The following is a 13295-nucleotide window of genomic DNA, read 5'->3' on the forward strand; positions in this document are numbered from 1 at the left end:
GCGCGCGAACCCGTATACGTACGAATTACGCGAGGTCGTTCGGTCATATCCAGCGGCATGTTCGATTCGAAGCGTTACTTTCGCAATACACACGACGGGAATTCTCTCCTCGTTCAATCCAACTAAAATTTAATCCTAATTCGTGGATCCAGGGGACTCGGATATTTTTTTTTTCAATTACGTACCAAACAGCGTTTGAAAATGTAGAAAATTGTTTATAACAAATGTTTTTCATCACCTTACATATTTTGCGTTAGGTTACATAATCTTATTCGGATTTTAACTTTTAAAGTAAAAAAAATATCGTTCAATTACGTTAACTTTAAGAGAAGGTTAATTTGAAGTTTTATCAGGCAATTTTATTAGACCCGCGAATACCAGTTGAGAAAATTTCGAAACGATGTATTTAAATAAGTGTTAAGATTGCATAACGCGTGCGCGAATTAACCGTGATTTCAAATTGAATCCAGCTTTAGCGAACATCGCGCGAGCGACGGGAAACGGTTGCACGCGCACGCACATACGCATGCACAAAGTGCAAGCAAGGACGATACTATGTGCGACGTGTAAAGCTTTTTTTAGAGACAGTGCTCTCGAAGCTACAATATATTTATATACGCAAGGCCATCATGCGTTTTCCTTTCAATTATATATCTCTGTACCGATACAAAGTTTGTATTGGTTTGTTCTTTCTTTCACTTCTTTTTCGACTCTGACAAAAGTCGGATGAAATGTCAAATTGTCCAGCTTAACATGTCTCTCTTCATGTAATAAAATAAATTAAACAGAAATACAACTTCTATTTAATTTACGTGCATTTATAAAACTTACATGATATATATGCGACGTATCAAGGCTTATATAGCGACAATAAGATGCGATTTCGCCTCGTTGCGCATAACACACACGTGCATGCAACGTGAATCTCACGAGTTTATCGAGTAATGCGAATTAAATAATGATCTCATGCTCCTCAAAGTTACATTCACAAACTCAGAGTCGAGCTTTGATGCATTGTACGAGTATCGCGTTTCTGCGAAGATAGATAATGCCCACTTTATTACAAGCATACGTCTAATGTGTGTAATTTACGCACGTTGTACATGCATTGTTATGCACATCGCGATAAATAAATTATTGATATCATGCGCGGGCTCATATGATTTCTATCGCAATTAATGCAATTAAATTTCTCTTGGCGTGAAAATAAGCTGTGCGCTCTCATTAAACGCGCATACGCTCCTTGCTGCTTTAAATTTAATTAGTTTGTAAATTCAAATATGAATTCTAGACATTTGATACGCACTTCATGGTCAACTTATTTAAATCAGCCGCTTACAAAGCGAGATTTATTTCTCAGCGAGAAACTTTGTGATTTAATAAAACATTTATTTTCGCTTGTAATCGATGAAAAAAAATATATATATTAAAATCTAAGACGAAGTTGAATGTTTTAACATATCATTAATGTTTTCTTATATAATCAAATACAAATCATATGTTTCTCTTACGTAATCACGACGCTAGCTTTTCATTTGTGATCGTCTTGAAAGTTAGCACGAGCTTGAAGTATGGACGGAATTTATTATAAACGGAAATTATAAGTGTGTAAATTTCTTGAATAGACAAATACAATATATACTTCTTTTTAGACAACCTTTCCATCAAAATAGTTGAAATAGTTTAAAACTGATTTTTTTCTTTGATAAAATCTAATTTTTTTTTTATTACAAGAAGACATGATCTCAAAAATCTTGCTATAAGAATTATATCAATTCTTATAAGAATATATTTTTAAATTTTGATTTAATAACTTTTACTCTGTGACGTTTTCCTAAAAAAGAAACTCGAAATCAAAACTCGGGTGGTCAGGAGGAAAAAAGAAGCTGGAGCCGGACTTAAAGGCTCCGAAAGCATAAAATGGTAAACGGCCCTTTGCACGCGGGAGACATAACAGCAGGCAAGCCGATTTATATGCGCTCCTTAACTCGCGCGTGCACGCACTTTACGATATGTAAAACCACTAGGACCGGCATTGTGCGACGTCAGTGCTCCGTCGTAAAACTGGCCGTTCGAACCGCCTCAACTTTGAAAGACTTTCGAATAATATTACAACTTTTGCATCACGCATAGCCGTTCACTCTCAAACGCATATAAGAAGGCTGCGTTCAGGACACTGATTTCTTCTTGCTTTACTTCTCCCTGCTACTTCATTCGTTTCATTGCATTTTAATGCCTTTTTGTACACCCTTCTTCGATAATTTCTTCCAGAAATTATTTTGTGCGTAACATTAAATGAGCAATATATTTCCTGTTCACCATATTGAAAAAAATTAAGAATTGATTTATAAATTTATTTACACGATGATTTTGCTAATAAATTTGGCACGTTTGCGTTGATCCTTTTTTCGAATATTTTTTCTCAATTTAACAGATCCTTTTATATTTAAAAACCATCATATTTTAATATCGCAATAAATATCTTTTTTATTTATAAACAACATTTCAATATTGAGCAAAAAATTTTGAAATCATGGATATTCAATTTCTATCGATTAAAAATTTCTCAAAATTTCAAAAGTAGTTAAATTATATTAAAAAAAAGAAATACAGACATTTGTTCTAGAAACTTGAAAGTATGTTTATAAATTTTTAGAGATTTTCTAAATTATTTTGAATAGATAAAAAAGTAGTCGAAAGTGAGATATCTATGACTGTGTACTAATAAGATATTTAATTTTTTCATATTATATGATAAAGGTTAGTTTCCTGTTCATTAAATAATGCAAAAATTATTCCCCGTATTAAATCATTTTACTTTATAATCGTGTAAACTAATTTGAAAAATTTATGTGAGAACATTTGCGTATTCACTGCTGCGCATTTCCTTTAAAGATCTATATAATTTGTTACTAATTAATTCTGGTTGCTCTAGATAGCAATTAATATGAATTAAGCTAGGGACAGTACAGTTCGTGAGGATTATGACTATTTTACTATCCAGACGATATATTCTCATCACAAATAACAGTATTTTAACAAATTGCGTGTGTAGTTTCATGCACATGCGCAAGCTCACTGTACGTAACAGATGGCTCCAGAAAGGGTAATAATATCGAGAAAACCGGTAATCTCAATGCGGGAAGAATGCATGTGCTTCGTAAGTTGTTTGCTGATATACGCATAGTGTGTCGCGGCTAAATTGCAGAGATCAAGTTAAAGAATAAAAAAGAACAACGTTAAAATGATATACTACTGAAGACATCACAAGACGCCGTAACGACAGGTAAACAGACGATGGATATATCAAAATCGTTCACCTGCGCTTGCAAAAGCCGGTTGCGGAGTATAAAATTTCCGTTTAATTTTCCAATTTATTTGCTCCCCAAATTGAGGATATGGAAAAAATTGGAAAAAAGGAAAAGTACCGTTTCGTTTTCATATAAATATTGTTTCATGCACGTTATTTACAGTATATTATTATTCTTATGCATTTAAATTTGATACTTTAAATCAAATAATATGATGGTACGTTTGAATCCTTATGATCTACATCTTTTTGTGTTCGAAATGGAGTCCCGACATTATCACGATCTAACGACGTCGATAAGTAATAAAAAGTTAAAAGCGAATTGCGCTTCCACGAGTTTCCCGAGCTTTATATTTGGCGTCACTTCGACCCGCGACGGAAGTAGATGACGTCACGTAATTCTAAGGCGACCGGAAGTTATGGCGATTAAGTAAGCCAGTGAACACGCAGCTGCGAATCCTATTTCTGAGCACGTTTAATCCGATAATACTCTGTTACCCGTAATATCTATCTCAACGTAGAAGTTACTTCATATACGTCTTGTATAACTTTAACTTTGCGTTTTCTGCTCGTACTATCGCGATACCTCCCACGGAGCGCGCGCAATTATCCTTCTTTCGAATTCCACTTTTACATCTATCATACAGCAGATTCGGATATAATAATCGATGAGCTTTCGTGAGAACTTTTCTCTAATTTAATATATTTTTTTTAAGTTTACTCTATAAAAAATTGTGCTATAAACCACGTAAGAACATTTCTCACAAGCGATTTCGTTATTCACATATCGGTGTTTACAAGCGACGATGTGGTGTTAAAAAAAACGTGGGATTGCAGACACCTCTCGAGGCGAAAGGATCGGACAAAACGAGCGTATACGCAAGGCTGTGCTGTTGGATGTAATTTACGAGGCAAGCCATATTTTTACGGTTGGCTTACGAGTACTCTCTATGTTGCTTGGATTCATCTTCCAGATTGCATCTGGAATAAATCATTCCTATATCGAATAGCGTCGTATCCGAAAGGTCGCCTTGCTCGAGCCTTCCCTGGTCTCACAAGTTTCACACAGCATTAAAAAAAAGCATTAATATCTTTAATTGATAACGTTGAACGATTGCTTCCGCGAGAAACCTTTAGTTATTATGAATACAAACTTATATAACAATACCCGATTGATTGCATCGAACGTTACTCAATTCCAAATGTGTTTGTCAGTTTAAGGTTATTCATGTATAAAAATTCTAAACTTCTTCCCCGTTGATAGTTTACAAAATAATGTATATCATTTTATTTCTCTTTTATCCATTTTTTTATTGCAAAAAAAATTATTATAGACAATGATTATCAAATAGAGAAAAAATTAGGTTTCCAATAATTAATAAATTCACGTTTGCTTCTTAATAGACATCCTTTTTCTCTGCTAATTACGAGATTTAACGTTCACAGCTATTATTTCCTGTCTCCGTAATAAATGTATCTTTTATAATGTACATCGTTCGATATCGAGTTATCATTTTTGCGCGCCCATTGATAACCGCGAGGACGATATCTGCACGAATGTGTCTCGGAAAGTTTCTCACTCATAGAACGAACGAAATCCTCCTTGACGGAAGTGAAGGTGCGTAGAAAACGGGGGCCCGTGTAATAAATCCTAAGAACACGCGGGCGCAAATCGCAGTTTGTTGATAACCGTACCGTTCGCCCAGGGTGCACGGCATAAATATTAGAGTAGACGATAATGTTTCCGGACGTGCATTCGGTGCAAAACACCGAAGCGTTACTGCTAAGAAAATTGTTGCCCGAAGCGTGACCATCGTACGTAATCATCGATGGATCTAAATCGGAACTGTATAAAATAAATAAATATACGGTGATGCATGTGCGATCGCATGTATTTCAGTATATTTTCTTTCCTGAAGAAGAAACAAAGATCGGAACTTTATATTTTCGAACAAAAGTTCGTAGCGGCTCATATTAAATAAATACTAAGCAGTATCTTTAAATTTCATTTGAATAATTTTACGAACTTTTGTTCTATTCCAACACTTTATCTTGTTTTATTCAATTCTACAAGTATTCAATACTGCTGTTAGATCGTATATTTTTTTTTTACGAGTGCGAAAATTATACATGCAGATTCATAGAAAAACAATCGCAAAGCACTCACAAGCACGTGCCGCTACTATATTTATATCAGATGTGTTAACGAATGAATTACGCAATTGAAATTTTGCAAAGTAATTTCTCAGTTCGAGATTTACGATGGTGTAAACTTTAACTGCGATTATTTGCCGCGAGGGTAGTAATAATAGACGGAATTGCTGATGTGTCATAAAACTCATGCTTTTAAGTATCAGAAACATCGAACCTTTCTAGAAGAAGAGTTGAACGTAAGTTAAAATAAGTATGCAAATGCAGCCTCTAAAGTTACGATGTGTGATAGATGCGCTATAAATCGGCCCGCATCAAGGATCGGTCAGGGTACATCCCCGCAATCAAGCAACGTCGTTCGTAACATGTTGAACCGGCAATTATTGGCTCTAAGTGAGAGTACTGTCGCTTCGCGAATTGAAACTGTCGCATAATCTTCAACGTATAATAAATTCTTCAATCTTGCGCATAATTCACCGGGATAATTTTCAAGTGCCCGCGTAATCAGTATGCATGCTGGACAAGAGCCCGCTGCAATTAAGTAACTTGACATGTAATTTACGTCTAAGTCATACCAAATTTATGCCTTAAATTCAAGGATAAAACGTAACACGCCGTAAATTGAGGATATCTTTCTTTTCAAGCTATAAACATTTATTTTTCTTTCAAGACTAAAATTGAATTTATTTCGAAATACAATATTAAACATCGTTAGCTTAACCATGAGACAGCTCAATTAGTATCAACTTTGCAATATAAATAAATATGAATCCTTTCGAAATCGAGCGAATCGAGAACCACGTAAAGTGAGAACTTTTAAGATAAAGTGTACGCAATACCATTTTGATGGCTGTAAATTGATCCAGTTCTGTGGGTGCCAGAGGCGTATCCCAGCAATCAGAGGGGCAGCTAATTTAGGTCGCTTATGATGCCTCTAACTTTATGCCACGAAGGAAGTTTGAGAAGGAAGCTTGAGAAGAAAAAAAGAAACTCGACAGTGAATGGTATTCATTATCTTTAGCAAGAGTGGTAACAATTAGAATTATATTCCACCAATTAAGCAATGAAAGCACAAAAGGCAACTGTCAAGAAAGGCCGCGTCTGTACGATAAATCGTTTCGCGCGCTTGATAATTGGGGAGGTTTTATGTGCATTGTAGGAAACGCATCTTGAAAGATCAGTAGTCAATTTAGAAGAAGTCAATTCTGTCAAGTATATATTTAACGGAAGTACGATTACCAAAAATTTCGCATATTGCCATAATATCTTGAGATAATTTATTGAATATTGTAATTCAGCCGAAAACGTCTTTCAAATTCGATTGAATCTGGCAATTAATCCAAACAATTAGTTTACCTGTACGTTTACGAGATAATAATAAAATAATCAAAATAAACCGATATAAAAATATAAAGACGCTTTTTTATCTTCTGCATGATATTTTTGGCAGATAATACAGTACAATCGATATTATATTGGTATTATGTCAACTAGTAGATAAAAAACAAACAATTTCAAATTATACAAAAAAGCGTGATTACCGAGAGAAATAAAATATGAAAAGAACAACAAGAAACAAATAACCAAAATGACAGAAAATTAATCACCAAAATTTTTTTCATAATTGAAAAATTTCGTAACAGCTTTAATTCGTGTACAACCGATTTCCAGCATTCTGTATAGAAAGAACTTCCATACGCACATTTATATCTGATTTAGTAAATTATTCGAAAAGAAATATTATCATTAACTATACATGTTTCGATAAAAATTTAGTTATTGCGTTGCAAGGCAATAAAAATATATAATTTGTATAAACTTTCATTAAACCTTCAACGTTAACAGTGAATAAAATTGTTTGCTTTTTCTTTTTTAGTCATTCATGAAGACCCGATGTCATACATGATGACATTCCAACAAGCAGCATGCTGTTATCTTGCGCCACCGGTCGTGAGAGCTTCAGAGGAGGCGCCTATTGGAATAAGATCGCTGCAGTATCCATTCCAAAATTTTCCAAAATTTTGGCCGACTGACTCCCTGTCAATATTAGCGTCAAGTACATCTCCGTTTCCTGAAAACTCGATAAAACCTCCAACTGATCCAGCCATTAAACCTTTTACTGATCGTACTACTGAACCTCCTACCGAACCTTCTGTATCTTCTGACTCTTCCACTGAATCTTCTACATATTATTGGTGAGTCTACTTCATTATCTTATTTTATTCTGAACTTTATTAAAAAAAGTATTGTTTGGGGTTCACAAAGACATGAGCTATACCAATTACATATTGAATATTTGGATACGCAAGAACTAGTGTCTCTCATGATTTTTATTGTGATACACAAGGTGATTGATAAAATCGAATTTGATATATATAAGCATTAGGTGTATGAGAATAGAATTAGTTTTCGGTTTAGAACATAAATCGCCAGTCTCCATTATTCCCGGTGCTCTTCCTTTGTTTGGATCGTTGAGAGTCTGGGTCGTAATCACAAATCCGGCGCACATAAAACAGATTCTAAGCTATAAAATTCTCTTCCTTCCGAGAGCTAAGACCGCGGTGTTTAAATCGGCTGCTCATCCTTCTGATTCAAGCCGTCCGTGTTTCTCCATTGCTCTTCTTTCTTTATTATCGGATTTTTTTTCCCTTTGAATTCCTGACTTTTTAACATTTGCAATTATCAAAAGCAATTATTTTTTTTATTCATCGCGCTAGTATAATCGTTGCGTAATATTATCAAAGATCAAATGATCTTTGACATCAAATGATCAAATAATCATCCACTAATCTGTCGAGAGAATTGTAATCAATAGCAATCAAAAAATTAAAAAAAAAAAAAAACTATTAAGACTGCTGAATTACAGAATCAAATCACATCTCGTAAAGTAAATATCAAACTATATAATATATAAGTTTTATGTTGCGTTTTCTACAAAGAAATCTTGGTATCGGTTTTGCGACTTAATTTTATTAAAGCGGCTGTGTAGGACACGCATAAAACGTGCAGGAGCTCAAAGATGTGTCTGCTCTCCCGCCTCCTCGATTTTAATAGTGACAAAACACCATAAAGAATCAAATTTACGCGTGCTGACCAGTTTTCTTCGTCCCATTCTTGTTCACGACGATACCCGGTTATCGCCCTCATTGGGCGATTTGAAGAAAACAGCTTTGCTATACATGAGAAAGCAAGACTCAAACCCGCCAGTCGGCTATCAGGGATTACGCGCGCTGCCTCAAGATAAGCTGTCTGCGGTATTTACATTTAATTCGCTCTCACATATATTTGTTGGCGTCCCAAGGAGATTGCGGCAAATCTTGATTAATTACTGATACATTCCAGGGATTTTCGTGTACTGTTACGTGGCTTGCATATTTAGATAAACTTCAAGTAAGCGCACGTGTGTACGCGTATATATTGATGAAACGATTAGTGATAAAATGTCCAGAAAAAGATAAATTCGAAATTGAAATCACAAGGTTTCGTACATTTCAATTTTTGATTTTTATTGCATTAGTTTGTAGAATCATGTTGTAGTTGATAGTTTTTATCTGCACATTTGTCAAATTTAAATCATGGCCAAGATGTAGTTAGACAAGTTTTAAATTTTATGCTTTTTTTGTAAAATTCGTTGAGAGGGAAATGTCAATTTTATATTATTTATAAACAATAATTTCTCCATTTAAAGATGAAAATAGTGGTAAACAATTTTCTCACGTACTATTTGATACATCCGTAAAAAATATGTATGCAATGGTGCAAAGAGAAGAATAAATTTAATTAAAAAGGGGAGCTCTTTGAGATAAAATACCTCACACAAACAGGACGTTTTCCTTTCTTCTTTTAACATTACAAAGAGTCGACCAAAGGAAGTGGTGTGTTAATACGGTCACGAAAGAGCGCACGCTACGATATGAAAATACAAGGGAGCGAGATAATGGCGGCCACTATAAAAAGTTGAAAAGGCAGTCATAAAATACTGTCACCTAAGATTGTATGTTATAATAGCACTGATATCTTAATATATTGACAGTTTTATATTTATAGATTAACGTTGGTAGATATTAGTATTTTTTGCATTCGACTACGCATACACACGTATACACGAGCTCATAGATACTATCCATGTTTATATTCGTTTCTCGCTCCAATCATTTCTAATCAAATACTCAAGTGTTGGAACAACTTCCAAGTGTCGTAGATACTCTCATATAATCAGTATCGATAGTTGGAATAGAGTAAATAGTTGAAATAAAAAAGTTATTTATTCATGACATATCGAAATATAAAATGAATAACACATTTTAAGTAAACGGAAATAAATGTTAAATACTATCTGCTTCTTCATATTTACCAAACAAAATATTTTTTTATAGAGACATTTTTAAATAAATACTTCTATTGAATCTATTTCAATTTTCTCCCAGCACTCGATAGTTCTATTACGTGACATTGTACACGTATTCTCCAACGCCATATGTCTAAATCGAGAAGACATGAAGATGTTCTCTTCTCTCTGTTCTCTTTGTAATAATATGTGGTTACATTTGCGGTATGTTTCCACAAACCATAACATCTTCATCATCATCACGCATAGAAATGCATTCACTGTGCTGTTCACATATGCGAATATCTCAATCTATTGTACGGGTTGCGGTTAAAATTTCAAAATTCATGATATTACCAATGAAGATCACTGGCGTACAAATACGCGTCTAATATTCTAGAAAAACTAGCGCGATGTAATAAACCAGTTGCTCTTATCGTATGAATTATCTAATAGTTCAAATAGTTGATACCCGGCGCTAAAGTATACGCAATATCTCGGAACGTTAGATAGGGGAGAAAAGGAAAATCCAGATTTATCGAGTGCATGCGCTCCGTCGTTGAAGTCGACGAGGCATCATCAACGCTGTGGCGCAATGGTGATCGTAAAAGAACCTAAAAAATGCAAGGCTCGCTAAATGGCGCGCAGCGATATCCGCGATATGAAAATGGAAGCGGTAATTAAAACGTCGGCGAGGATTGTTGGCTATCTCGGATACTGATTGCTTCCAGCCCGTGATTAGGGCTGTTGAAAATGAGTCGGTCTCCCCGTCGGACACTCGTTCTCCGCACTGACTGTGAACCGAACGATGGAATCCGGCGGGATCCGCGCGGATGACTGTTTGCTGGCATTTATATTTTACATATATATATACATATAAATATAAATTTTACATATAAATATAAATTCTTAAAAAAGAAAATTTTTTGTAAGGTTGAACCAATATGGCCTTAATAATGAGTATGCATATATCGTTTATAATGTTTTTCTTTAATATTTTCAGTATTTTATTGCTTCAGAGCATAAATTTTTATCCACTTACTAAACTCCGATTCGTAGGCCATGGTTTTAATGGGGAAAAGTTAAGATGAGTCAATTATTTACTCAATGGATTTTTGACTAAAATACTTCTACGTGTACTCTTATACGACCTATAAATATTTGAAACTGTCCCATACTTTAAATTAATTTTTAAAATTGATTCCTACTTTGAATTTGGTCATTCATCAGTTTTTAATTTTAGATTCAGCACAAAATTAGAAAAAAATCGCAAAGTTTAGGCCATATAGAGTATAGTTACATTATAATTTATATTACATATATATATATATATATATATATACATACATATATGTATAGTATATGCATTAAAAAATGTATATCCCTCTTTTTTCGTAAGAAATAAGCAACGTTGATGAGAAACCTCGAGAAAGAATATCCTACGGATATTTCTGTTGATTGTTATCGTTATATTTTTCAAGTCTTTTGCAACACAAATTATGGCGTGACAGATACGATGCCGCATTTTGATGTCCCTTTTTACACATCTGATAAAACATAATAACCCAGTGTATGATACTGATGTATAATTTCTCTTGATGTTTTTTGCTATGTTGTATCGTGAATCGATTCGGCGAAGTATTCTCGACAACCCTTGCGTGCGGCAGACTCATTAGAGCAATTACGTACGTTAATACTCCTTTCTCGATTCGTCGGCGCAAAAAATCGATGTTCGCCGATTTATGTCGCATGTGCGAGAATTCTTGATCGTTTCTAATAGTTGCAACGATCAGTCGGCGAATCGTCGAAAGGATTAGTCCCGCTTTGCAGTAAGTAGCATCAATGTAATCAGACAGGTCGCTCAGAGTGGCCTTAACGACGGTCGTAAACGCGGCTCGCTTTACAGCTCGGTGAATATTTTTTCTTTTTCTTCTTCTACGGTGCTTCTCTCCTCCTACCTCGTCATCGTCGTCGCTGCCTTCTTGTTCTCCTTAAAGCCTCTTCTACGTTTTCACATTGCCGCAAAGCCGTAAGTGTGACGCACCCCAGTCTTTCGCTTATTTTGCTTCGGGCGTAGTTAACTGCTAGAGTTTATGTGACAGATGTTAAAATGAAATCGAAGTCCGATGCCTCACGAAATGTCGATGATCTAACTAAAACTTGGGGATCTATCTTTAAATTATTGTCTCGTCCATATCTCAATTTTTAGATACTGCAATAAAATTGTTTTATTCGTGTGTATTTCGATATTATTAAATTTGTAACTTTCCTTATTCGTTCCCGTTGTTAATCGTAATAAAAGTTGATAGTATTAATTTTTTTATCACTCATTTAAATCCGTGCGAACGAAACTTTTATGACTTGGGGAACAGAAAATCTGTTGGAAACATAAGAGAAAACGACACCGTGTCATGGTCTGCAAGACATGTCGCCGCGAATATAAGCATTTACTGTGAGCTATAATTTTAGACAGTATACTGCACTATTCGCGATTCCAAAAGGTTAAGAATATGCGCACTTTAATAAACTGCGTCAGTGATCATTTTTATTCACGGATTTTTATAACAGTCCGCCGACATTTTATTATATAAAATACAATGTAAAATAAAATAAAATAAAACATTACGTGAAATTTCTATAAAGCATGTGCACTTCCTTACGTACTCAAAACGTAGCACGTATATAAAACATTTTCAAAAAATATTGCCTCTCTCTCTTATAACAATATCCCACATAGTCAAAATTCGTTATTTCGAGTGATCGATAGATTATTAATACGTAAACATTATCTTATTAATACATAAGTAAATTTATGATTATCTTTACTGCAAAATATCTCTTTTCATAAATATTACAATTCCCCCGAGCGGTAAAAATATTTTTACAAAATTATATTTTATCGTATACACGTCTACCGCACCTGCTGCAATGTCTACCAGCCATTATGAATAACGTAATTGCTATTACACATTAACATGCAGGCATTAATGACACGGCATTAATGACAGTACGGCTGAAATTATCGTTTAGCCAATGATCGACTTAACAAAATAGTCGTGAGACGTTATCTCTGACCTCGTCGGCCTTATTCTCTAAAGACAGATCCGTAATTTCTGAGACAAAGCAACAATTAACAGCGCCGAAGTGCGTGAGCCGCTGCAAACGCTGCTTCTCTTCATCATCATCATCCTTTTCGTACGTAACCAAGAACTGGGGGAGCGTTAAGTGGTGTAACAGACCCGGTTTCGCTGGCAAAAGGAGTTTTACTACTTTCTAACCACAGTCGCGGGCTACAATTAAACCTCCATAAACTTCGTCGTAACTTTTTTTAAAAGCGACCGACTGCGCGTTCGCGCACGCTCCGTTCCCTTCGCTTGCCCGGCAAAAAGCTCGCCATATTGCATCTCTAATGAAGCCCCGAGACGATACGGGTACCAACATCTTCCGGTCGACCTTAAGTCTCCTCCCTCGATCGTGTCGCCCATATAGAATCTTTGCGAAAATGAA

At 35.0% G+C, this 13295-nt stretch overlaps 1 protein-coding gene and 1 long non-coding RNA gene across 3 annotated transcripts in view; one reads left to right on the forward strand and one right to left on the reverse strand.

Annotated features, from left to right (window-relative positions):
- The window catches only part of LOC105195650, a 264949-nt gene that overhangs the window by 208482 nt on the left and 43172 nt on the right, over positions 1-13295 (reverse strand). The window lies entirely within an intron of this gene.
- LOC105195653 overlaps positions 1-13295 on the forward strand; it is a 60783-nt gene that overhangs the window by 37243 nt on the left and 10245 nt on the right. For both annotated transcript variants that reach the window (XM_039448280.1, XM_039448279.1), the window contains exon 5: positions 7338-7656. In XM_039448280.1, the coding sequence (XP_039304214.1) occupies positions 7338-7656 (319 nt within the window). The remainder of the gene's footprint in view (positions 1-7337; positions 7657-13295) is intronic.

Source organism: Solenopsis invicta, chromosome 4 (genome assembly GCF_016802725.1).
Source record: "Solenopsis invicta isolate M01_SB chromosome 4, UNIL_Sinv_3.0, whole genome shotgun sequence".
NCBI lineage: Eukaryota > Metazoa > Arthropoda > Insecta > Hymenoptera > Formicidae > Solenopsis > Solenopsis invicta.